The sequence below is a fragment of the Talpa europaea genome (genome assembly GCF_964194135.1).
Source record: "Talpa europaea genome assembly, chromosome: 15".
Lineage (NCBI taxonomy): Eukaryota > Metazoa > Chordata > Mammalia > Eulipotyphla > Talpidae > Talpa > Talpa europaea.
The window spans coordinates 9,293,072-9,317,558 of NC_140083.1; the positions used below are offsets into that span (position 1 = coordinate 9,293,072).

At 44.8% G+C, this 24,487-nt stretch overlaps 1 protein-coding gene across 1 annotated transcript; it reads right to left on the minus strand.

Moving 5' to 3' along the window:
* Positions 1 to 4,127: 4,127 nt before the first annotated feature.
* On the minus strand, positions 4,128 to 22,870 carry PWP1 (PWP1 homolog, endonuclein; the record flags this gene model as incomplete). The annotated part of the gene is made up of 15 exons (XM_084255642.1): positions 4,128 to 4,351; positions 5,132 to 5,237; positions 6,203 to 6,324; positions 6,412 to 6,502; positions 7,117 to 7,228; positions 8,372 to 8,433; positions 9,183 to 9,279; positions 12,456 to 12,517; positions 13,089 to 13,219; positions 14,078 to 14,188; positions 16,349 to 16,445; positions 16,546 to 16,631; positions 17,840 to 18,024; positions 18,149 to 18,207; positions 22,799 to 22,870. The coding sequence occupies 15 exons, from the start codon at positions 22,868 to 22,870 to the stop codon at positions 4,242 to 4,244; spliced, it is 1,503 nt and encodes a 500-aa protein (XP_084111768.1). The 3' UTR covers positions 4,128 to 4,241.
* Positions 22,871 to 24,487: the final 1,617 nt, after the last annotated feature.

Consider the following 24,487-nt stretch of genomic DNA (forward strand, 5'->3'; position numbering starts at 1 on the left):
AGGCCAAAGCCACAGGGGACGCCTGGAGCACACTTTAAGTGAGGATGTAGCTCTTACTGCTTATTTACAACTGTCTTTCATTTTTTACCTCTTAGATGTCAATGGAACATTTGAAGTCATTCTCACCAACTGCATGAGTTAGCAGCTGCCTGTGACCGAGCCTGCTGGGTGGTTGCAGGTGGCCTCGTCTGCTGCTGTGTTGTGCTGGGCCAAGGCTCAGGTCAGGACGCGGGTGTTAGGGTGTAGACTCTGGAGCTGGGCCGAGTGGTCGCTAATCTGAGCTTTGCTGAGTGATGGTTTGTAACCTTAGCCGTTACGTGACCGCTATGCCTGTTTACGTAACGGCGATTGGAGAGGAATAGGAGCTCCCGCTTCATAGTCCTGTGTGGGGTCGCGTCGGCTCACACGGTGGACAGCCACGGTGCTGTGTCCAGCAAGCCTCACAGCTGATGTCTTCAGTTGCAGGTCAGCCCACCGCTGGTTTCTGTCCTAAAGAAATGTCTGTAGATAACCCAAGAAGCCCTGGCTTTTAGACAAAACTGCCATGATACAAGTTTTCTAGGCCAAAGCCCAGAAACTATGGCTAGTTTGGTGGTGGTCTGGCAGCCCGGCGTGTCAGCTTGGTGGCTCCTTCCCCACGGGGCTAGGGGCTGGTAACCTTGCGTGAGCTGGGCTGTATCTGCCCCAGCACGTCAGAGGGCAGAGCCCATCGGGACTAGGCTCCTCCCCTCTCCTCAGCAGCTGGCCCAGCTCTCCATCCCTGCAGACACTCCAGCTGTGACTCGAGGAGCAGAACCTGCCACGTGATCACCAGGCTGCATCTTGGAGACCAGCACTCGGAAGCAAGGTATCTTGGGGTGTTAAGGGCTGAATTGTGAACACCTTGGGGTGTTAAGGGCGTGCACCTCCCCCCCGCCAGGTTGAAGTCCTGACGCCCCAGGATTTCAGAATGTGACAGTTTGGAGGCGAGGGTCTCTAAAGAAGTGATTACAAATCAGTCCCGGGGGAGGCGCGGCCTTCCTGAGGACAGTGGGCCTGGTGTGTTCAGGAGACGAGGCCATTCGGACATTCGGGTCTGTGTGGTTCTGCGGCGGCTCCTTCCCTTCCCTACCCCGGCTTTTATGCAGCTACGTACTTGCTGGGGCCCGGGCTGGGGAGGGCTTTGGGGTCACACAAACATCAAGGTCAGTTTATATCCAGAATGCACTTAGAGAAAAGGTACTGACTTTGGGAAGGTTTACTTCAGCCGTCAACAGACAGCTTCCAGCCGTCGGGGCGGACTCCGCCTGTAATGCCAGCAGCGCGCTGCAGTTGAACCTTTATAGAGAACATTATAAACGTAGGTTTTACCCCCATTTTGTAGACGCGAGAATATTTTCTACATTGCATTTTCAGAGATTGGCTGCCTGGAAGCAGCTTCAAGTGGGCATGTTCCTCCTCGGGGCTCCTCCGGGCTGCGCGCGTGCCAGCTTGCTGCAGGTGCTGCCGCCGCGGGCAGCCAGTAGGTGCGCTGGGTGTGGAGTGAGGTCAGAAGCAGAGGACACCTCTGCGGGCTGTTGCTCTTCATTGCTCGGAGATGACCCACTCGGCTAAGAAAAACAAATGATTCGCAAGTGTGGGAGAAGACTTTCTCTTAGGGGCATTTCCAGGTGCCTCAGGGGAGCTGTAGTGAGAGCAAGCGAGCGCTGTTTTTACACCTGAGGTTTCCCAAATGCGAAATGTTCCGTGCACGAGAAGAGCAGGGTTGTCCCTGCATCCAGCAAATTCCTGTTCTCTTTGGGAGAGGAACATGTTGGACTTTAAAAGGGGCAGGGAAAGGAAACAGACATACGAGGAAAACTAGGCTCGTGGCCGGGAGTCTGATTTCAGGCCCAGCAGCGCACACAAGCCAAGTGTCAGCTGTGAGATCGTCTCCTTGCAGGTGCGGCAGAGATGGCACATCGGTGTGGCAACAGTGACGACGCGAGAACTTCAGTGTCCTCCAGAAAGGAAGTATGGTGGTGCTCCTGTCAGTTATTCAGTGCTCCTATCAGAAAGAACACTGCACGTAGAAATATCTCCGGGGCATCCTGGTAAGTGAAAAAGCATGTCATCTGCTGACGCTGCTGTCCTCTTACAGACTAGCACCGCCCTACGGGAAGAGGATGGACTCTCAATCCTTTTTAGTGCTGTAGCGTCTGGCGAGCTAAAAACCTTTCTGGGCTTTTGAACTAAGCTCTCCAACAAAACCAAAGCGCCTCTAACCAGATGCACTGGTGTGAGGCTGCCTCAGAACTGAGTTGTGTGGGGAGAGGCGGGGCTGAGCCATCTGTCACGCAGGCCCAGCTCTTACAGGTGTGTGTGGGCTTGGAGCGGGTGGCTGTCGTGGACGAAGACTTTCTCATGGGGCAGGTAACTTCCTGACCACGGAAGCCTGTGCTTCCTCTGCAGCCTGTGCTTCCTCTGCAGCCTCGTTCTGCCATCAGCCTAGACTCCCTTTTCCCAGCCTTTTAAAGAGTCTGAGTTATCTATACTGCTTAGTAAATTCTTTTGCTTGTAACAGCTTGAGGGGACTTGTTGTCTGAAAAGAGGAAATACCGCAGGGAGCAAATTCTTACGGAAATGGCATCTTGGATTAGTTCTCTGACTTGGCTGGGCTTCAAGGCAGCTCGGAGACGGGCTGCTAAGTGGGTGAAGACAGCCGTGCCCGGCACCCACGGCCAGCACGAGGGCGAGCCCACTGCTGGTCTCCCGCGCTGGAGTGTACCCGGGCAGCAAGCGGTGGCGCAGCGATGTTTCCCTTCCCCTCGGGTGCCATCCTCAGGACGGCGACACAGGAAGAGGCCGCTCTTGCACCCTATTAATAGATGAGCTTTTTCCAGTTTGACTTTAGAATTTGCCCAGGAGAATCTGATGGGTTGGCTTAGTCAGAGGCCAGAGGCAGTAGAAATGGTGAGAACGAGGAATTATTTCGGCGGGGTCGTCACAGGGTAGCCAAGAAAGCACCCGCTGGGGGAGCTGCTCTGCTGACAAGGGAAATCTCGGGGCTCTCAGGTGCTTGGAGTTACTAGAATCCTCTAAAATATCAACTTTCCACTTACGGGTTTGCACTCTTGCCCTCGGTGTTAGGTGTCAGGATTTTCATGCAAGAGCCCAGTTGAAGCAGGAATTCAACCTGTGTTGTAAACCAGTAACCTGCAGGCTCCGCCTTACAAGAGGGGCGTTATTTTGGGGCGGGCGGGGTCCCGCGCTGGCTCCCTGGCCTTGTTCACGCCCGTCAGCTGCTGCACAGGTGTGTGGGGCTGGCTTCAGTGCTTGGATTTGCTGCTTTTCTTGTGTGTCAGTGAGCTGTTTTTCTTCTAGGAAATTTTCCATTTTGCTCATTTTTAAATTTAATCAGTAAATACAAGTTATTTTTAGTAAGTCGTATCTTAATGTCTAAGATCTTTAGCATCACCTTTTGCTCAGAATGTTTTATGATCAGTATTGCTGAGTTTATTAGTGTTCTAGAGTCAGTATTTTGCTTTGTGTGTTTCCTACTCTGGTGTTTAATTTGGGGTTTAGTGTTTTCTCAAAATGGCTAATTTGGTTGCCTTTTTTCTAAACATGCATTTAAGACTATGAATCTTAGATCAGCTCTTGTAACGTCCCACAGTATTTTAGGTTATCATTCAGTTAAAATATTTTCTAATTTCTGTTGTGCGCTCTCACCTGACCCTCCCCAAGGCATCCCCTTACTATATTGCTCGTTTTCTCTTGAGCTTGGTCAGTATTTGCTGTAGATGCTACTTTGGGTGCACAGCTGTTTACAAACGTTATGTCCTCTTCTGGGCACCGGTGACTACCATGCTGGGGGACAGGCACGCCAGCTTTAGTTACCACATTCTACGAGTGGCGCTGAGAATACTTGTAAGTGCGTGCAGGTCTAGGGACACTGGCCTCTCTATGGCCTACTGTGCAATGTTGGCCAAATCACCACCTTTCCCAGCCTGGACTTACCCAACTTTTATGAGGAAAAGTAATTATTTTATAAGCCCGTCTTGTCTGTGACAGATGACATATTTAAAGGAATTGCTTTTTTAAAAATCTTTATTTTTTCCAAGAAGCGCCACAACAGGCCTAGCCCCCACACTTTCAGGTAGCAAGCAGAAGGCTGCCACCACCACAGCTGTTGCGGAATGTCAGGCAGTAGGAAGTGAATTTTGTTCCAGTCGCTCCACGGCTGTAGCTACACATGAAACATTTCTCAGGTAGGATCTTTGTTAAGACTCCATTGGTGTGTCTGAGCTCCTGGTCCCAAAAGGGCCACTAATAGATGAATTTCTTGCGTTGCCGAGAACAAACCTCTCTCGTCTTCCAAATGCTTCGTTTACTAAAACACAGATAAACAGCTGAATTACCACATGAGAAAATTAAGGGCCTCTCTATTCTGGGGCACAATTTATGAAAGTAACACTTGTATGTGGACACATGAGTAACCAACTTAGAAGATTAAGTTAATGGACTGAATGAGGTTAAATATGTTTTAAATTGGTCAGTTTCTCTTTAAGCTTTAACTTTCTTTAGCTCATCCTCGTTTTATCTAATCTACAGGATGGCTCATCCTTTAGGACAGTGACTCTCTCTTCCCTTTTGTTCTTCTACTGACTTCACCTTTCTCTGTATCATGACCAGCATGTGGATTCTGGAACTTTTATACACACACACCCCCTGAGTAACCCAGAGAGAAATCTCAGGATCTGTTTTTCTGCCAGGAAAGGGAAGTTTCAGGAATCAGGCAATGTGGTTACGTCCGCTGCGTTTACAGGATAAACCAGGCTACCTTCAAGGAGCAAACAGGCAGCCAGGCTCCTCTGAAGGGAGGGGAGTGGTCCCTCCAGAAAAGCTGGATTCTGTAGAAGATAACTGGAAAAGGCAATTTGTTCATATTGGCAACTCTCAATAGGAGCCATTCTGAGACGCTGCTCCTTTCTGCTGTCCCTAAGATGACTCACTTTTAAAACTCTAAGTGGGAAGGCAGATCTGTGAAGTTTCACACTGCACGTGGTCTTGTCCACTCCAGGGCGGAGCCTGGGTCTATCCAGCATGGCAGGCTAGCCTGTGTGAGCTCCTAGAGAACTCATGTGGGAAAAGCAGGAGATAAGAGTCTTACCTGAAGAGACTGTGCTTATATCCCAAACCCGAAGCCCTTCTCTCTGCCCGCCAAAGGCATAAATAAATGGCAAATCCGGGCAACATGAAGAACAGAAGAGAACTCCCTGGGGAGAAGAGCACGGACAGTGATTTAAGTATTTCCAGAGAGCGCTAATGTCCACGTTCCTACTCCCATCCACAAGAACCTAGGGCTTGAATGGTCACGTGCAGCCAGCTCATTAGTCTCTCTTGCAAGCCTCTGGCAAAGAGCATTCACAGTGAGGCTAGACACCCCCCCCCTCCCCCCGAGCCGGACAAGTCCAGCAGGACGTTCTGAGAGGACATGTGACACTCTGCCACTCAGGGTGCTGATCTCCACTACTCTGTTAGCAGATTATGATTATTAGGAAATCCTCCTGAGTATTTTCATAAATATCTATTGTCCTTTTAAGGAAATAACAGGTTATTTTAAAGTCATTTTAAAAACTTCTGTTTTTAACAGGCTTTCTTATTAACAGGTAACACACAAGCATTATAAAAAATATAACCAAATATAAAAATCACTCAGCAAGTAATCACTGCTCATATTTTGAGGAAGGATCTTCTAGATGTAAATATAAGCATCACACAGACTATAAAAATTGCTGCTGTAATATCTGTAATTTATGTAACTCAGTGCCTGGCATATGGTAGGTGTTCGAATAGTTTCTGAATGAATTCTGGTTATTTCTAATTTCTCTGCAGACAGAACTAGTTTGATGACAAACTGACTGCAGTAGCTATCGTGTCAAAGTCTCAAGATTTCCTTGGAGGGTCCTGATTTTAGGGTAAAAATAAATATGGTCACATTCTACTTCTCTAGAAAATCCTTTTAACATCCTTAAATAAAGTCATTTCACTTGTGTTCTGGAAAACCCTCTCCCCAACCTCCTAGCCAATCCACCGTTAATCATATGAATTGAAAATGGAACCAGAGTAATTATTCTCCCAAACTGTTCTAGGTCCCCACAAACTGATATTATTTAATGCAGATTCCTAGAGAAAGACAACCAGTACAGGTGAGAAAGAGAAGAAAACAAAGATGTGTCACCATTTTCATGTCTCTGGAGTGAACGAGGCTGGGCCTGTCTCCTAGTATGTCCCAGATCTTCACATATTTGTCTGCCGACGCAGTCACAAGACAGCCCTTGATTTGACTGCTTAGATCAAGGCCTAAAGGAAGGTAAGATTAGACTGTCACTTTGAAAAATAGATTACGTCTTCATAAGTTAATAGAAATGAAACGCTATTCTTGCTCACCAGAGATTTCATCATTGTGCGCATTAAGTGTAAAAACTGGCTTATCAGAACGTGCATCCAAATTATATACAAAGCCATCATCTGTACTGGCCTGGAAAAAGTAAAAGGTAAGATCAGGTGACATGGGTAAGCAGTGCAAACTATAGTGAAAACCAGCTGCCACAGACCTGAATTACCTGAGGAGTTTATTAAAAATGAACACAGACATAAAAGTATTACTTGCAATAATGCTGAGCCTGCTTTCACATGGAGGCAGCTGGGTGTGAGGCTGGAGCTGTGCTTGTGTTTGGACTAGTGTGAGAGACATGGAAGCAGCAAGGTAGCTAGTGACAGCTACGAGACAGCATATGCGCTGGGAGCGCAGAACTGAGAGTGTGAGGACAGAGGTCTAGCCAGCTCGGCTACTTCAGGTACAGGCTGAGGAGCAGCTCACAGAAGGAAGAGGGAATAATGAAAAATGTCAGGGCAACCAAGGAAATAGACCTTCTGAAGAAAGGCATGAGGAACGCTGTCAGTGTTCTGGCCGACAGAGTCACCCAGGGATGGACTGCAAGGGAGACTACAGAAAGCGAAACTGTCTTGGCAGCTGGGCCATGAACGGAGACAGACACAGAAGAGGGAGGTCTCACCCTTTAAGACTGGAGGGAGGAACGGAAGAAAAGTCATTAGCAACTTACAGGAAAACAGGACCATGCATACTCTTACCAAAAAATGACAAGGTGAAAAGTGATTCCAAGTCACCCTCTCAATCTGCCCACTGAACCGCCACATCCGATGGCTTTCCTCCGGGCTCCGGCAGTCATACAGAGCCACTGACCTGGGCGCAGACAATGTTAGGGCTGTAAGTTTACTCTTACTTTAAGTTTATAAAGAAATGGCAGTAAAACCACGCTGAGAAGTCGGGAGCTAATCGCTGAAAGCCTGTTTAAAGACGCTACAATACAGGAGAAAGAATAGTTGATTTTCACTTCTTGATGAAGCAAGAAGCCTGTGCCTGTTACTTGAAGGCACTGGGGGCTGTGACGGCACAGGATCCGCGACCGTCTCCAGGCCGACACCGCCACTTGCAAGAGGAACCCTCTACTTCCAAGAGAACAATGTGATTTCCAAGTCCCTCTTCCCTGGTGGTGCTCAGAACCAGGTAAACTCACTCACGGTCGAAAAGCAGGTGACTGAGTGGGGAACCAATGTACAAACTTTGGTAATTCTGCATTAATCCCAACTGAAAAATGTAAACAAATCACTTCAAAGGGATAAGGAATTAAGACTACAAGTTGGCTTGTTTCTACCAGCTTGTGCGCGCTCAGCTTCCCACCCGGCCTGTAAGAGGGAGCACACATGACAGGAAACCCCTCACCTGAGTGGCCCCAATCCTTCACCTCTCCCTACAGCCACTCTCTGCGCCAGCGGCATGGGAGTCTTACCATAAAATCAGAGGTTACTGTTTCGGCCAACAGAGCAACCCAAAAGTATACTAGCTCTGAGCCCGGGTCTCGAGAGGCTCTGGTATCTCTGCTTGTTTCTGATCTTGCCATGAAAATATTTGCGAGTGAGTCAGCTAATCCCAGAAGGATATGAAACAGGAAGAGAAGAGCCAAGTGCCCGTGGCCCCTAACACGCACGCCAAAGCCAGCAGAGCTGTCAGCTGAACCTAAGTCAGAGTCGCTCAGCCTTGCCTGCGTAAGAAATGCTTCTAGTTTGAAGTTACTGAATTTTGGGATGGCGTGTTCACAGCATGGCTAACTCTGAGGCCCCCTCGTCAAAGTAGCTGTGGCTTAGGAAATACATCATGAGGATTCCCTTACAGAAGGAAACGACCCGAGAGGAAAAGGACCAATGAGTATTACTAAACATTTTGACACAGGCTCGTCCGTAGTATGTGCTGGCTGAGCAGAATGAGACTTTCTGAATTGGCTCAAGGATAGGAACAGCAGCAATCATTCTTGAAATGCTTTCTTACTTATCGTATGATCCAGAAATCAGAGTCTGTGCTTCAAATGGATGAAACTGCAGAGTCTGGACCTAAAAGGAGGAAAACAAATGAGCAGATTTGTGCTGCTTTGGTTTTGATGAAACTATCTAATACTTGAGAATCAGCGTGGTAGTGCTTCCACAAATACTTCCCTTTGAAATTTAGTACTGTGTAACAACACACACATGTACTACATGCTCAGAACAATACAACATTTCCAAATAAAGGCTGATACTTTTTCTTGTTCTTCATTTCCCTCCAGCTTTTAAAAATTTATCTACTGAGGTAACAATATTGGTTTATAACACTATGCTTTAGGAGTACAAGTTCACACCTCTTCAAGTGTATGTTACCACACCACACCACACCCACCACCAAAATAACCTAACGGTAATCTCCACCACAGTCCTCTGAACCCCTCCACCCTTTGCTTCCACCCTGCCCTCAGTTTTGAGTAGAATCCAAGGGTTTGTTTTTGTCTGTTTCTAATAAAGGCTGACACTTTAAAGACATAATGCATCATCCGCTTTGTCTAATTTGTGTTCACCATCTTCACAAGCCCCTCAAATGTTAACATATATTCACAAGAGAAAGGAGAGTGGCCAGATCTCTCCAGGCAACTCCATGTGCTCTGGAGCCCAGTGTGCGGAAGCACCCCATCTGGTGACTGACGTGACATCCTCTTGTCCCTCTTTAGGGCCCTCTATAAACATGTCACTAAGCTAAGGTGGGTAATTGTAACTATCACACAGGGCTCTGTGACACTTTTTAAAAATACTTTTTATGTGTTAAATCGTACCTTGTCTGAATGAACAGCAAGGCTAGCTGCGGGTTTCCCCAAGGCCATATCCCATAGAACTACAGTGTTGTCAGCCGATGCACTTGCTAGCACGTTTCTGAGAAAGGGAGGAAACAAATCAGGTAATCTCTTAAAAATCAAGAGCATTTAACATAAGAGATTTCCATTTATAGCATAAGAAAGAATATTTAGGAATATAACAGAAGAGAGACATATATTGAAGACTACAAGAAATTGTCAAAAGAAATTAAAGAGTATGTATGGAAAGCTATCCCAGGTTCACTGACGGGAAGACTCACTGTTGAGATGTAAGTCCTGCCTTCTAGAGACACTGGTCTCTGCTCACATCACTTAAAGTTTCCGTGCTATAGATTTAGCTATAGCTTTAACCACTTCTTTTTAAAACTCTAGGGGATGTGTTTCCTGACAACCAGTAAGTTGATCTATAAAGGTTACGTGGAAATGCAAGAGACTCAAAATAGCCAAATAACCTTGAAAACAGCAAAGCTGGAGAGTTCACAGTTCCTGATTTCAAAACTGACTGAAAAGTTACAATTATCACAACGGTGTGGTACCGGCATTAGGGACAGACATACCCGATTATTAACAGACTTGAATGAAAAGTGCAGCAATAAATCCTTAAGTTTATAGCCATTAGTTTTTGAGAAGGGTGCCAAAATTATTCATGGTTCAATATGAAACAGAACAGTATTTTTCATCAACAGGTTAGGGAGAGTTAGATATCCTCATGTAAGAGAATGCAGTCAGACCTCCACAGCACACTGCACACGGAAGTAATTTACAACAGATCACAGACTACACGTAACAGCCAAAACTACAAAGCTCTAGGAAGACAACATAGGCACGAATCTTTGTATCTGGGTTAGGCAACAGTTTCTCGGATGTGACACCAAATGCATAAACTACAAAAATTAGGCATATCAACATGAAAAACTTTTGCCTTCAAATGACACTATCAAGGAAAGGAAGGACAAGCCACAGAATGGGAGAAAATATTTCCAAATTCTGTATGTAGCGCGGGACTTAGATCTAGACTACCTAAAGACCCCTTGACTAAATAATGGAAAGACAACCCAATTAGAAGATGAACAAAGGCTCTGAATAGACACGCCTCCGAAGAAGTCACACAAATGACCACTGAGGTTTATAAATAACATCCACAACAAAATCTTCTAGACACTACACTCCCCACAAAGAATACTGCCAAACAGGCGCTTGAATTAGCAAAGAACACTGAATTCTGCTAAGAGAGTATTTTACTAGTGGTTAGGAATGACACTGATACTGGTACCACAGTTACTAGTAACCACGACCCCAACCTCTATGAACCAGACTTGGGAGTTATTTTAAAGCATTCTATACCCTGTCCGTGAGGGAAGGGGAAGGAGAATCAAGGTCTAAACTAAAAAGGAGAAGGAAAGAGTGAGGGGTCAAAGGCGTGCAGGCGCTGCAGTCAGAGATGGGATGGCGGGGGCAGGGCAGGAGCACTAGCCACGGAGAACTGTGGGTTGGGATTGATGCACCAGGTGGAATGCTGTTAAGAATGAGCCTGCAGGGCTCCCTGGTTGCGCGAGGGGTTAAGCACAACAGTATGAAGCTGTCCGCAGCCTCTGCACGAGTTCCATCCCCGGCCAGGGAGCTACCCACATGGCGGAGCAGACCTCTTCTATCTCAACCACCGCTCCCCTCAGCAGTGTATTTCAGTCAATCCACCTGTTCTGTTCCCTGCTCTATCTCTGGTGAATCCTCTCACCCCCACCCCCAGCACCTCTGGCCTATACCCCAGTTCTTATATGCATAAATAAATAAATCTTAAAAAAAATGAGCCTGCAGCTATGTGAAAGAACAACTGCTATGTAAGAACTCAGCAATCAATTACTGTGATAGATCAGATCCATAAATAAGAGAGAGTGGGCTCCTACACGATAGTATACTCATTACTAAATCTCTTATTCATCTCTCCCTTAGCACCAGGGCCAATTAAAAAATAAAACAAAAAACAAATAATTGCCTGTAGCCTGGCAGCATCGGATTCATCTGGAGCAGCTTAAAAACAAACCAAAAAAAACCCCCAAAATATTCTTGGGCCCCTCATCCAGATCTGTAACTCTACCAGGAAATCAGAACCCAAGAACTTCTTCTACCCGAAAGATTCTGGTTTGCAGCTAAGCTTGGGAACTACGTCTTAGGGTTTTTTCTCCAAATGACTAATGACCAGGACCGAGCACCTTTGGTCAGCTAGCACTCTGAATCCTCCTTAGGCTGCTCAGTTACAAAGTATCCAGTGTAACAGAAATGTTACGAAGTGTACCCTGGGTAAACCAGTTTGTTCTCACCCCCAAATAAGTTGTTCTCAACCTAATGCTCACCTTCCCTTGCCTAAGTAGTCCCTCAAATCAGCTATGCTACTAGAAAAATGGGGTTTTGAAGAACTGTTGTTTAAGGGCAAGTGTAAAGAATGCGTAGGTGACACGTGCAAAAGAATGAGGCCGAACCCTTACCTTACACCGTTAACAAATACTAACTCAAATGCATAAGATGCTTGGGGGAAACACTTCATGACAATTTCTTGGACCTAACACTCAAAGTACAAAAAGAAAAGTAAAAATGAACTGGACCACATCAAAATTTAAAAGCGTGCATCGGGCCTCCCCGGTGGCGCAGCGGTTGAGTGCTGGGTTGCGAAGCTGCCCGCGGCTTCTGTGGCACCGGTTCGATCCCCAGCTGCTCCCCGGCCACCGGCCACCGGAGGAGGGTCCCACATGGCGCGCAGACCCCTCCTGCTGCCCGCTGCTCCCCTCAGCAGTGTGCTTCGGTCCTTCTGCCTGCTCTGCTCCCCGCTCTGGCTCTGGTGAATTCTCTCACCTTCCCACGCTTCTGACTGTACCCAGTGCTTGTATAAACAAACAAACAAACAAACAAATAAATAAAACATGCCTCTATAAAAAAAAATATAACTTAAAAAAAAAAAAAAAAGCGTGCATCAACTATCAATAAATAGTGAGGTAACCAGCTATATGGGGTCGCTGACAAGGGACATTACAATAGCCAGAATGAAGAAGTCCTACACCTCAACAACAAAATACCAAACAACACATTCAAACACCACCATTCAAAAATGGGCACTGGATCTGGAAGGAAAAATAAGACATGGACACAAAGACCTGTAATGTGCGAGAGCCAGGGACACACAGGTATAGAGTAAAATCAATGTTTACAGTCTAACAGTGACTGAAATCTTTTTTTTTTTACCTTATCAACTTATTCCAGGAAAGGTCGAGAACAGCATCGCTATGCCCTTCTGCTGAAGAACTCTGTAATAATTATTCAATTACTTTTTGTAGTAAAAGCCCCCTCACTTCAGAAAATTGGTTTATTAGAAAGATTCTTTAAATCTTAGATTACTCTTTTCATGTTAAATTTGAAGAGAAAGAAAGAACACCCCGTCTAGATCCACTATAAAAATTCTTTACAGGGAAGAAACTGTAGTAGATCTTAATCTAAGTGCTACATGTCTATAAATTATCAATACCTCCCCCTAATCTTAACAATTTTAAAAGCTACAGGAATACATGGATGTTTAGAATTCAATATACTAAAGGTTAAATAAAATTTTAAACTAGCACATTAATATGAATAGCTACTAAATACAAAGACCTGAGAGTAATTTGTTTTGTGTAAGAACAAATAATGTGCTCAAAGGTTTTATGCAACTAGAAATTAATTTTTCCTTGGATGGGCTTTTTGGCACTAGAAACTACAGTAACTTCATGACTGACTGCCCCGTTCCACCAAAGCGGCTGATTAAAACTACGTTCTCATACTCTTCCCCCATAATAAAACTTAGGTTTGTCACTAGAATTTAAATATCATTAACTTGTTTACCTTCTTTCCTTTCTTTTTCTTCTTTTTTGATAGCTTGCTTCCAAGTGTGAAGACTGGCTCTAAAGAATCCACTATGTCAAGGTCCCACACTTCAATAACGGGGGTCATGTTCCCCACAGCAATGTAATTTCCTATAGGGAATTTATAATAAAGAAAATGACTGCTAATGAACTATATTACATGGTAGATTAATTAATGGCTTAGAGCAGCTTCTCTTAAATTCATGCATGTTGAGTGTCAAGATGGAGATTCTTTGTCCAGAGGTCTTGGGTGGGGCCCCAACTCCCGATTTCCAGCCAGCTCCCAGGTGCTGCTGGTTCTCAGCCCACAGTTTGAGGAGCCCAGACTCAGTCTCTTGGCCCCAGGTTCCTCACATTCAGGTACTGAGAACAAAAGTCCCTTCCACCTTCACTTGCCGTGAGGGTGAGGATCTGAACAAATCATAAATGTGAACAAGCCAAGCAAACAAGATGGCAGGGCTGGGTATTATCAGTATTTTTCCTTATTAAGAAGCAGGGCAGGGCCTCCCTGGTGGCACAGGCGGTTGAGCACAGCTGTGAAGCAGTCCTCAGCCTCTGCAGTGGGGGTTCAATTCCCAGCCGGCCAGGGAGATTCCCACAGGCTGACTGTGGCTAAAAGGACTAACAATGGAACCTCATTCTCTCTTCATTTTTGTTGTTTTCCAAAAAGGGTCATGACTCTAAACAAACATGTTATGCCATTTCATACTGGGTTTTTATGAGACCTCCCTTCACAGTTCTGTAACCCCAAATGCTTTCCAGCCCTGTCCTGCCTACAGTGGAGCAGCTGCCTGTTTAAGCTCTAAAGTCTGGGGACATCCAGGTCAAAACCAATTAAGTAATTGTGTTTTTAAGACTATGTAACTGCCCCAAACATTAAAATTTTGAGAACATTCACACATAATTTATGTGGTTAGGAAAAACATACAAAATTAGGAATTGTGGAGCAACCTTAAGTTTTCTAATTACCAGTAGAATCATCTGGGCTAGGATCAAAATTCAGCCATTCCACAGTCAGAGGGTATGCAGATAACAGTATGTCATGGTGTACATAAAAGGAATCTTCTTCTTGATTATAAACTGAAAAGATTGAGAAGAGGGTCACTGCAGCAGACTAATCATATCCCGATCAAAAAACCAGACTATTAAACCTATAGTAGCTACATGTTTAAAGTGAGACAAATCGGATGACATTAAAGAGATTCCAAAGTTGTTACCACCAGACAACAGTTCGGCATGCTTCGTGTGGTGCTACCGCCTGGCGCGCTCAGGGAGAGGAGGCCGGAGAATGGACGTCTGTCTGCATGCAACCAGCAAACAGGGTCCGACCTCCTGGCTCACCACTCATTACAGAAAACCAGTGCTCACAAGGTCTCCCCTAGGAGCACTTCAAGCTAAACATCTGTCTGGTTGCAAAAGTCAAGAACAAAAGAACAGCACTAGAGAGAACAGCTCATATTCAGGAGTCTAAATGCTTGTCAAAAATCACATCTGTAATAGCTGAAAAATTAGCTCTTTATCATTCAGTTATGTTAAGGAGCATAACTATTGTTAAAATCAATGACTAAGAAGTCTTTTAAAAACTATACAGTGAAAAACTGGCAAAACAGAGCCCAGCATGTTATGTATAGGAAAGAAGCAAAGATAAGCTAAAGATTAAAAAAAAAAAAAAATCCTGAGACATGTTTCTGGGACAGACCCTGAGATGAGCAGCTTCCTTGTAACATTCTATCATTGCATTTTATGATGAGAATGCATGTTCAAAATGACTAGCTTGTGGTTTTGCAAGAACCTCAAATATCGCAGATTTACTCAACTTACATTTAAAATGATGCTTTTAATTATATCAGATCAACATTCAGATTAGCTTTAGAATGCAATTCTCAAATTCTTGAGAAGAGATAAGCTGGATAATTTGGAGAGTCACAAATCCAAATGTAATGTAGCTTTAGTAGGCCTAAAGCCTACTTTACCTTTACCTTCTCAACTCTCTTAATACCCTATCTCTAAATTCTAACACCCCTAACTTCTAAGGAATGATTACATTAAGTGCTCACACGAGAATGCATAAACATCGATGATGATACATTACATCACGGGTTCAATTATTTGACATTATAATGTCTTTTGAATTTACACCATTTTTTTCTGAAGTATCAGCTCTTTAAAGTCCTTTGATTTTACAGATAGATGACACTGGGCTGGCATGTGATAAAAATAACCTAATCTATAGGCTTCCTGCAGACAACCTTAAAGACTGTGAAGAGTTACAGGAACCCAAACTAACAAATGGGAAGGAATGACAAAGCACTAGAAGATGCCAATAAACATTAAACCTACAGGTCTTAATTTTTTTCAACTGTGCAACTGTGTTTCATCTAAAAGGCAGTTAACATAAATGTGTTAACATTTCAAAATTTTAAGGCAGATAAATACAAGATTGAGCGTGGGTGGACGGGGTGTGGCTATACTTGTCTGAGGATGTGTGCACAAGAGCAAGGGACAAGAAAAACAAAAGGAAAACTCTGCAGGCAGAATTTTCCAGACATCTTGAAGATCTATTTGAATGGAAAGTCATTCAATTAATGTTGAATATCAACATTAAAATATATCTGATTAAAAAACTCAGATCAATTCCTACTTCAGAGTCAAAACATTAACTTCTGGCTGCAAACAATTCCCTGGATGGGAAAAAGGACAAAGAGACTTCTTCCAGGGAGAGACGTGGGCACTCGGGATTGAATTTTTCTGAATAAAATAGAATATCTTGCAAAAGGGGAAATGATTTAGATGCCTCTGAATAAAACAGGGTACAAACCTGTCAACTAAGTATAATCTTCACCATTAAAAGAAGTCAGACTGAGTAAAAAGCAACAGTGGGCAGGAAATGAGATTGTAATTTTTTTCTTGCATTTATATGTACCATTACTTCTAGGTTTTTTTTCCAGTGGGCAAAAAAATGAAAAACTGGTAAAATTATTTAAATAAAAGGTTACCAAATCCCTATTAGAAGTTTCCAGTGAATCTACTGCCATAAATCAGGTAGCAAAGTGACATTTCACACTACACAGGCACAATAACTAGGACAGATGTAGGGTGTGCAGTATTGAACCATGTAACCAACTTAAAGGATGCATAGCAGGACTGCCTACCTATAAGGTCATAATAGTAATTATGATGGTAACTATTTTAATAGCACTTAAATAGAAAACTTTTTAGTAAGGGCTAAGTTTCATTTACCATGCACCTCTAAATTGCAGTGGTCCTGTTCAGCTCGGCCACAAACTATGAGATTGTCAGTGGGCTTAATCAAGAAATCGTCCCGTTCATATTGTTCCTAAGAGGAGAGGGAAAAAGTTATTGACTAGCAGCAGCTATGTGGTAAGATTTTTCAAACACTTAAGGAGCATAATTAGAAAAGCCATGTAAATATTTACTGTATCTTTCAGAGTGACGTAAGGATCTTGATCATTACTTCCATAGACTGTGAGACCCAAGAGGGATTCACCAAGCGTTTCAGTATCTGCAAGAATTCAAACATTGAAATGAATAAGCAAGCACTGTTTCCTAAGGTACCCCTTTTCTTACGATTTAGGTCTAACCATCTACTTCATAACTAACTCTCAGTCACCCATAGTTGAAAAAGGAAAAAATGAGAAAGTTAAAGCCGTATTTGACTTTGGATTGTCTATCTCATAGTCTTGAGCAACAATCTTCCAATAAGAAGAATTAAATCAAATTGAGAAATTCCCTTTCCGAATTTTGCTCAGACTCTCTAGTGTGCTGCTCATCACCTCTACTCAAAAGTGCTACCGAGAGATGAGCTTGAGGGCCTGGAAATAAAATTACCCCAAGGGTTTCAAAAGTTACATGGCTTTTTAATTGCAAGATTTCTCAGAACTACAGATATGCTAACTTGCCTTAAGAATCTGAAAAGGGGCATATTCAATGTTTTTTCACTAAATTTACTCGAGAATGGAGCTTTTTACAGCACATATGCAGTGAAGAGAGAGCACACACTGAGTAACAAAACTCAGGAAAAGAAAGATACTCTTACTAAATGTTAAGGGAAGCTACTTTAAGGAGGTGGGACTAATGGGTTTCAAACATTTCACAGGCAAAAGAGATGGGAATTTCCAGTGGATGAGAAAGACCAAGTCAGTGACCTGCAGGGTGTGGAGAATACCCAGGAGCCGCCTCTGAGTGCCATCTCTCCAGGGCGGGCACTTCTCTGTATCCCCTGGCACACTGTCCTAGTAGCCATGATTAGGGCCCACAATCCAGAATCCAATGGAAAAAACTATTCTCTACATCTAATAAAGTACACTGCAAGGAATGAAGGTTTTAGGGTCAGAGAGCATTCAAGTTTCAACTCCATTATTCACCAGCTACGTGACACTGGCAAAGTTACTTCATCTTTTTAAGCCTGTTTAGAAAGTCTTCCGTAAAATGAAGGTAGTAAGTCCTCTCTCATCATTGCAGATAAAGAAAAGCGAGTTACAGATTATTATACCTGCAATAAAATAATACATCCTTTTAGAGCTTCTATTAGTGGGTGAGAGCTTACTTCCTAAACTAGCACAGGAAGCATGCTGTCTGCCCAAGCCTTACTTCAGCCAGATCATCTGACTGATGTCAAGGACAATAAAGTCTTGGAGTAAAGCTTTGGAAAATTGGAAGATCTAATGCATTGCGTCCGCGATGAAAAAGCAGAAGTGAATGAATTCTGACCTGGATCACCTTCCTCGTCATATTTATCTAAGTCATACTCTGCCAGCTCATCATCATCTAGGGTCCTGTCGTCCTCTGGGTCTCCATCCTCCAGGGGCTCCCTGGGTCGCGCCTGGGTCCGCGCACTCTGCATTCCATTTTCGGAAGGATCCCCTGTCTCTTCTTCATCACTGCCACCTTCTTCTCTATGCCGACGAGCAAAGAAAAACACCCAATTGGCACCATTCAATGATAAGACCACCGTGTCATCATCACTTAAGCTTTATACTTTGTCTGGACTTTACTTCAAATTGACACGCCTAAACTTACTGTAATTTTTCCTTTGCTTCGGTAATGAGACGTTTTACTTCTTCTTTACTAAGTTCTACCTACAAGAGAGCAACATTTCATTACAATATATCACGAGATCATTAGACGTCTTTAAAGAGGTTTGCAAACTAATGTAAAATAAAACTTCAAGAATCATTAAGAATCACACCTCAATCCAGACTCTCTAAATTTAATATAAATTGAGTTTTCGCAGGTCCTGACCATTAGGTATGTTTCCCACTTGAAACTATTAAAAATCATGTTCATCTTCTTTACTCTCTCCAGCTTTTCACTTGATCTTAGTCAAAAGGCCGAGAAGTGATAACCTCTCCAGTCTTTTCAAACAAAAATTTGTGTAAACTGGCTTCTATGCTAGCTGATCTCATTTTCTTCCACGAAACATTTCTTTAACGAAAGGAAGAAGTAGTTGGCATGATTTTATTGAAATGCTGCAGTACAATGTTGGAGAATCTTAATATCCTATCTACTAAATCAATATAAGCACTACAAATGATCTATTCCAGAATCTAGCTGACATCCCAGTCTAACAGAGGAAAGTTATGCAAATATCGACGAGTTGAGTAATATAAGTTGGTGGCTGAGCCACTTTGGTCTGATAGTATTTTTCTGGGTTTCCTTTTTGATCAGATGAGTTATCCCCATTCAACAGAGTTACACAGGTCCAACAGACTTGGTGGTTTCAATGAAATGTTTCTACAACCAAGCAGCAAGGAACATGGTGTTCTGGGATTAAGCTGCTCTCAAGGCTGTCTCCTTCACCTCAGTTGTATGATACCATCAAACAGCTAAAGCTTGTATTTCTACTGCATGGAGCTAAGTCTAGTCTAAACAGTTTGTAAATATGTTCAGAAGTGCTATTCGGAGAATGATGAAGATTTTTGTCTTTTTTTAAACATAAAGATCATTATTTCAAAAGTAGCTCTACATTCTCAGACATTAAGTCCCTTACCTTAAATGATTACCTTCATTTAACTCAACTGATTTTAATCGTGTCAACATGTCCACACTTGTTAATCAGGCAGTTAACACAGGCATAGTTATTCATTTGCCTATCTCTAGCATAGTGATCCCAACATATGTATCACAGATTTACCAACACAAACTGCACAGCATTTCAACAGGCACTCTACACCTCCCAAACAGTGAGGAGCTTACTCATGTTGCACTTCCTTTCTGAAGACTTAGCTCTCTCTCTTCTCCCATGCTCCCTGTGGGTAGTCCTAGGCAAATCTCCCCAGCCTAGGTCCTCTGCTCTTTGTCCTGTGACTACTGCTAAGTACACATCAGGCAACATTATTCATTCTTTGTCCAGATTAAAACTCCCATCTCGGGACCTCCCTGATGGCGCAAGGGTTAAAGACAGCGATATCAAGCTGCAGCTAACCACTGCAGTGAGTTCGATTCCCGATTCCCTGCCAGCCAGGGAGGTGACCCACATGGCGAAGCAGACCTCTCCTGCCTCGCCCACTGTTCCCTTCCGCAGTTTATTTCAGTCAGTCTGCCTGTTCTGTTCCCCACTCTGTCTGGTGAATCCTCTCACCCTCCACATCTCTGGCCTGTATTCCAGTTCTTGTATGTATAAGTAAATAAATCTTTTTTAAAAATCCTAAAAACTCCCATCTCTAAACTGGTAACTCCAAACTTCTCCCTCTGTGTCTGTATGAGGGGTTAGACCTTGACAGGGAGATAGGGACTGGGGCCCTGGGAGACATGAGACCTAACTGGAGGGAAAATTCAGTAACAAAAGAAAAACACTGTGTTGAAAAGTTGCCAGTTTACCTATACCACGACCTAAGTCCCAAACAATCAATCAAGAAACTGCACCACCAGCAGCAGCAGAAACTGCTGCTCCCCTAAACCCCAAAACATGAGCACCTCTGTAAAACACCCGACACTGCATTCATCCAGCAGTGACCCTTTCTGGGAAGCCTCCCATGGGGGAGCTGTTCTGCCTCTCTGTCTTTGCATAGACCCCCTAGGGATGCTCCCAGCTGGTGGGAGCTGGCCTTTTTCTTGCTGTTGTGTGCAAGCCAGACACCATGTTTCATTCTCCATACACCTGATGGTTCCCAGCTTGACACATCACATCACATCACGTCACACCTACACTCCAGTTCCATTTTTTCAATAGTCTTTAAGACTGGGACATTCTGTTCAAAACTTAAGTCACTTTCTGTTTCAAAATTGGCATTCCATCACCTAGTCTATGCTCCATTACCTTTTAAAACACACTTATGGCTACTAAACTGTACACTCTTGTAGATGGAGACTAATCTGTTTATGTGCTTGAGTGCATCGCTTAGCACTGATTCCCATGACTGAAGCAGTCACCCAGTGCTGAAAAAGTCTCTAACAACAAGGATATCCTCTTGAGGGATGCCAATCAGTTGTTGGACATCGCCAGAAAGTAAAGGTTCTTAAGTTTAATTAAAAGACTTATTTTCTAGTTTCCTTATTGGTCTCAGTTTTGCTTTCTAGAATTTTAGAATATAGTCAACCACTTCCCATAAACTCTTCAAGCAATAGTTCTCAAACGTGTTTGCACATTAGAATCACCTGGAGTATCTTTAAAGTTTCAGGCTCCATTCCAGGCCAATTAAATCACAATACTTGGGAGTGGGGCACGGGCATCAAAATTTTTTGGAAGATCCCCAACTGGCTCCAAAATGCAGAAACATTCAGAAACCACTGCCTTCCAACGGCCATATATTTAAAGTATTAGAAATATAATTCAAATATATTCTGGAATTTTACATTTCAAATAGTTGAAAGTCTTAACAACTTCTACCTCCTTCAGTAATTTTAATACAAGATAATTTTCTGTTCCTCTTCCATGAAACGCACTGAGTGCCTACTGTAAGCCAAACACCAGAAAAAAGAGTTAATGAAACAGGGGGGTGGGGGAGGAGAATTTGCATTATCGGGGCTATTCCAACCCCTCATTCCTGAGTTCCTTCAAGAGGAAGCTGAAAGGGAACTGCTAAGAAAAAGAAATCTTTCCCTGTTAGAGTCACAGACCTGGAAATGTAAAGTAAGTAAGATTGCTTCCTTAATAAGCAGATCTAAACAAGGTCTGGCAGCCTGCTGGGCTGGTTGCTCTCCCAGGCCATCCTCCAAGATCTGTATCCTTCCCCTTTTCCTGTGTCAAGAATTTGTGTGCTAACTAACCAGCTTTATCAATGCAAAGTGGTTGTGTACAAAAGAAATTCTTTGTCTCTAGACCAGGGCTCAGACCTTATGGGACTACCCAGGTCTGGGACCTCATGCATGAGGAGGAATAAAGCTTTCCTGACCTCACCATTCCTGAAGCACCGCTTGTTCTTCCCCTGCCTGGGTAAAAGGCTAGAATTTATTTCTGTAACAAAGCCACTCACAATCCTATTGTTATAGGACAGGGAGAGGGGCAGCCCAAACCCTGCAAACCTGCCTATTCTAAATGGGTTCTGCCATCCGCCGCATCAACAGAAAGCATAGGAGACTTTAAGGGGAAGGAAGTTTAATAAAACTAGGAAACAATACAGGTAAGGCAAAGAGTCTAGTTTCTAAATGAAGCACCCAAAGTTACCCGTCCCCTCGTGGGTAAAAGTCCATCCAAATGGGATCGGCCCAGAGCAAGGCCCCAAAGCCTGCCACAAGTCTAAAGCATCTTCCAGTGGGGACCCACAGCAAAGGGCCAGAAACAACCAGACAAGCCCGGAAGGAAAAGAGCAAAATCAACATCAAGATAAAAGCTGCCATTGTCACCTCCCCACGGGTCTCACCCACATCTGTGTCACCCCGTCCACGACCAAAAGACAAGCGCAGTTTCTTCACGTGTCTCTAGGCTCCACGCGCCTCCTCCAGGTCTCCTGGCTCCATCCTGCTTCCTTCCTCAGTCTCTTCTGCAGCTTCTCCTCTCCCTGCTCAGCTCCACCCTCCCTTGGGTGGGGCAGGGAACCTCCCCCTTTCCTGGGGACCACCCTGTTACACTATCACCTCATCTCTCTCATCACCGGCACAACTGCATTCAAATACCCCACCCACCCCCCGCTCCTTCCCTTCTTCCCCAGCATTTCTTTCCACCGACATGTTATCATCCAAACGCAAGTTACCTCCACGCACAAGCTGCACACCGCCTGGCAGGGCCTTGCCTAGCCCGGGACTCTGAGCAAAGCCTGGGGTGCAGCGAGCACACTCACCTCTCACCCCCCTCAGAGGCTACTGCCGAGACCTCCTCATCCAGCTCCAGCCTCACGCCCTGTCGTCCCCACAGCAGCTTCCCACACGTTTTCAACCCGTTCGCTCCTCCAACGCGGCGCGGGAGGCGGGTTCTCCCGCACGTGCTCCCTCCCCCTCAGGCTGCAGCAGCTCCGGGAGGGGAGCAGCCGCGGGTCGTCGCAGGCTTGGGGGGGCTGCGCGCCCCAAGCAACACCCCGCCCCCCGCAGGCCGCGAGGACCCGCGAGGAGCCCGCGAGGGCGCGTCTGGGGGTGGGGCTGGGCCTCGGGAAAGGGGCCGTTTGGAGGCGCGGCCCCCGGCGCCCCCGCCCGGGAAGCCCCGGCGCTCCGAGCCCCACGACGCGCGGCCGCGGCCCGCCGGGGTCCCCGCGCCCGGCCCCCCCAGGACGCGGCACGCGCGCCCCCCGGCCTCACCTTGTCCGGCGTCTCTTTGGCCACGCCGCAGCGGACCCAGGCGACGCACGTCACTTGGCGGCTGCGGTTCATGGTCCACGCCTCAGACCCGGACTCGGCCCCGCGGCGCTGCAGCCCCGACGCCCTGAAGCGCGCACGCTCCGGGCGGCCGACTGGGCAGCGCGCAGGCGCGGGCCTGGCTCCGGCGCGCCTCTCCTGACGTCACTCAAAGGCGCCGAAAGGGGAAGGGGCGGGGAGAGGACGCGGAAGTGTCGAAGCGAGCGAGCCCTGTGGGGTCGTGTCCGCTGTGTAGGGGGATCCTAGGTCGGCTTTTGGGGACAGCCCCGCCTGTGGGCCTCGCGGAGGCAATAAATAAATTAACTGGAACTGCAGGCGTCAGTGAGCCAAATTTCCACCAAATTTTTTTTTTTTTTTTTGGCTCCAGTGACATAGATCTTCAAACTGACGCGGTAGACATCTGTGAATTGAAAAAGATAAAGATCTTAAAAAAGACTTTCCAAAATGAACTTGTCATTTTGGGGATACTTCCGCTTTTACATTTCATTATGTTCTCGGGTGTTGCTTTCTCAGTGTAAAACCGTTAGCATCTAAAGATGGAGCTTCCATAGGATCCAGCAATTCCACTCCTAGGTGTTTACCCAAAGGACACAGAAACATCCATTCCAAAGAGCACCTGCACCCCTATGTTTATAGCAGCACTGTTTACAATAGCTAAGCTTTGGAAACAACCCAAATGCCCAAAAATAGATGACTGGATCAAGAAGATGTGGTACATATATACCATGGAATATTACTCAGCATTCAAAAAAGATAAACACATGCAATTTGCAGCAACATGGATGGCGCTGGAAGGGGTCATGCTCAGCGAAATAAGCCAGAAAGAAAAAGAAAAATCCCGGATGGTCTCACTCATAGCAGGAATCTAGAAAACCTAAGTAAGGGACCAGGAAAAAGACTAATTGTAATAAAGTAAAAATCAAAATCAACAAGCAACTATATACCAGAGACACACGGGGGGGGGGTGGAGAGGGAAGGAGGGATTAGGGTTAAAATAAAGGGGATGGGAATTGTGTGGGGAATAGAACCAAGATGAAAATGCATACATTGTGCAAAAGTGGAAAATGATGAAAAATATATAATAAAATAAAACGGTTAGCATCTATTATATGCTAAGTAAACCGTAGTGATGGTAGCAGCAGCAAACACAAAGTGCTTGTTATTTGTGAGGCACTGTTTTAAGTGCCTGATGTCAAGTTGGTTGTTTCTTAATTCTGTGTGTGAGATCTCATTCCCATTTTTACACATGGAGAACTTAGTTATCGTTCCCCAAATCACACAGCTAGTAAATGATGACCCCAGGCAGTGTGACTTCAGATCCTGGGTATAATCTATGTCATGCTTCTTAGCTAAAGTCAGTCACCTATTAGGAAATATCAGCGGGCAAGGAGTTTAAAATAGAAATTCTTGATGTCCCAGAAAGATAATGGCCTTTCATATCTTTCCTCGATTGGATGACCCTGCCCAGGTTGTTTGCCCTCTCAGAGCTTCCAAATATCTCTCCTACTTTTGAGACAGGCAAGCAAAAGATTGGACAGTGACTACTATGAGGAAAGTGTGGTAGCAAGGATAAACCTGCAATACATTGTCTTCCTCAGTTGCATTGTCAAAGTGGTCCACTTGTGGGATTGA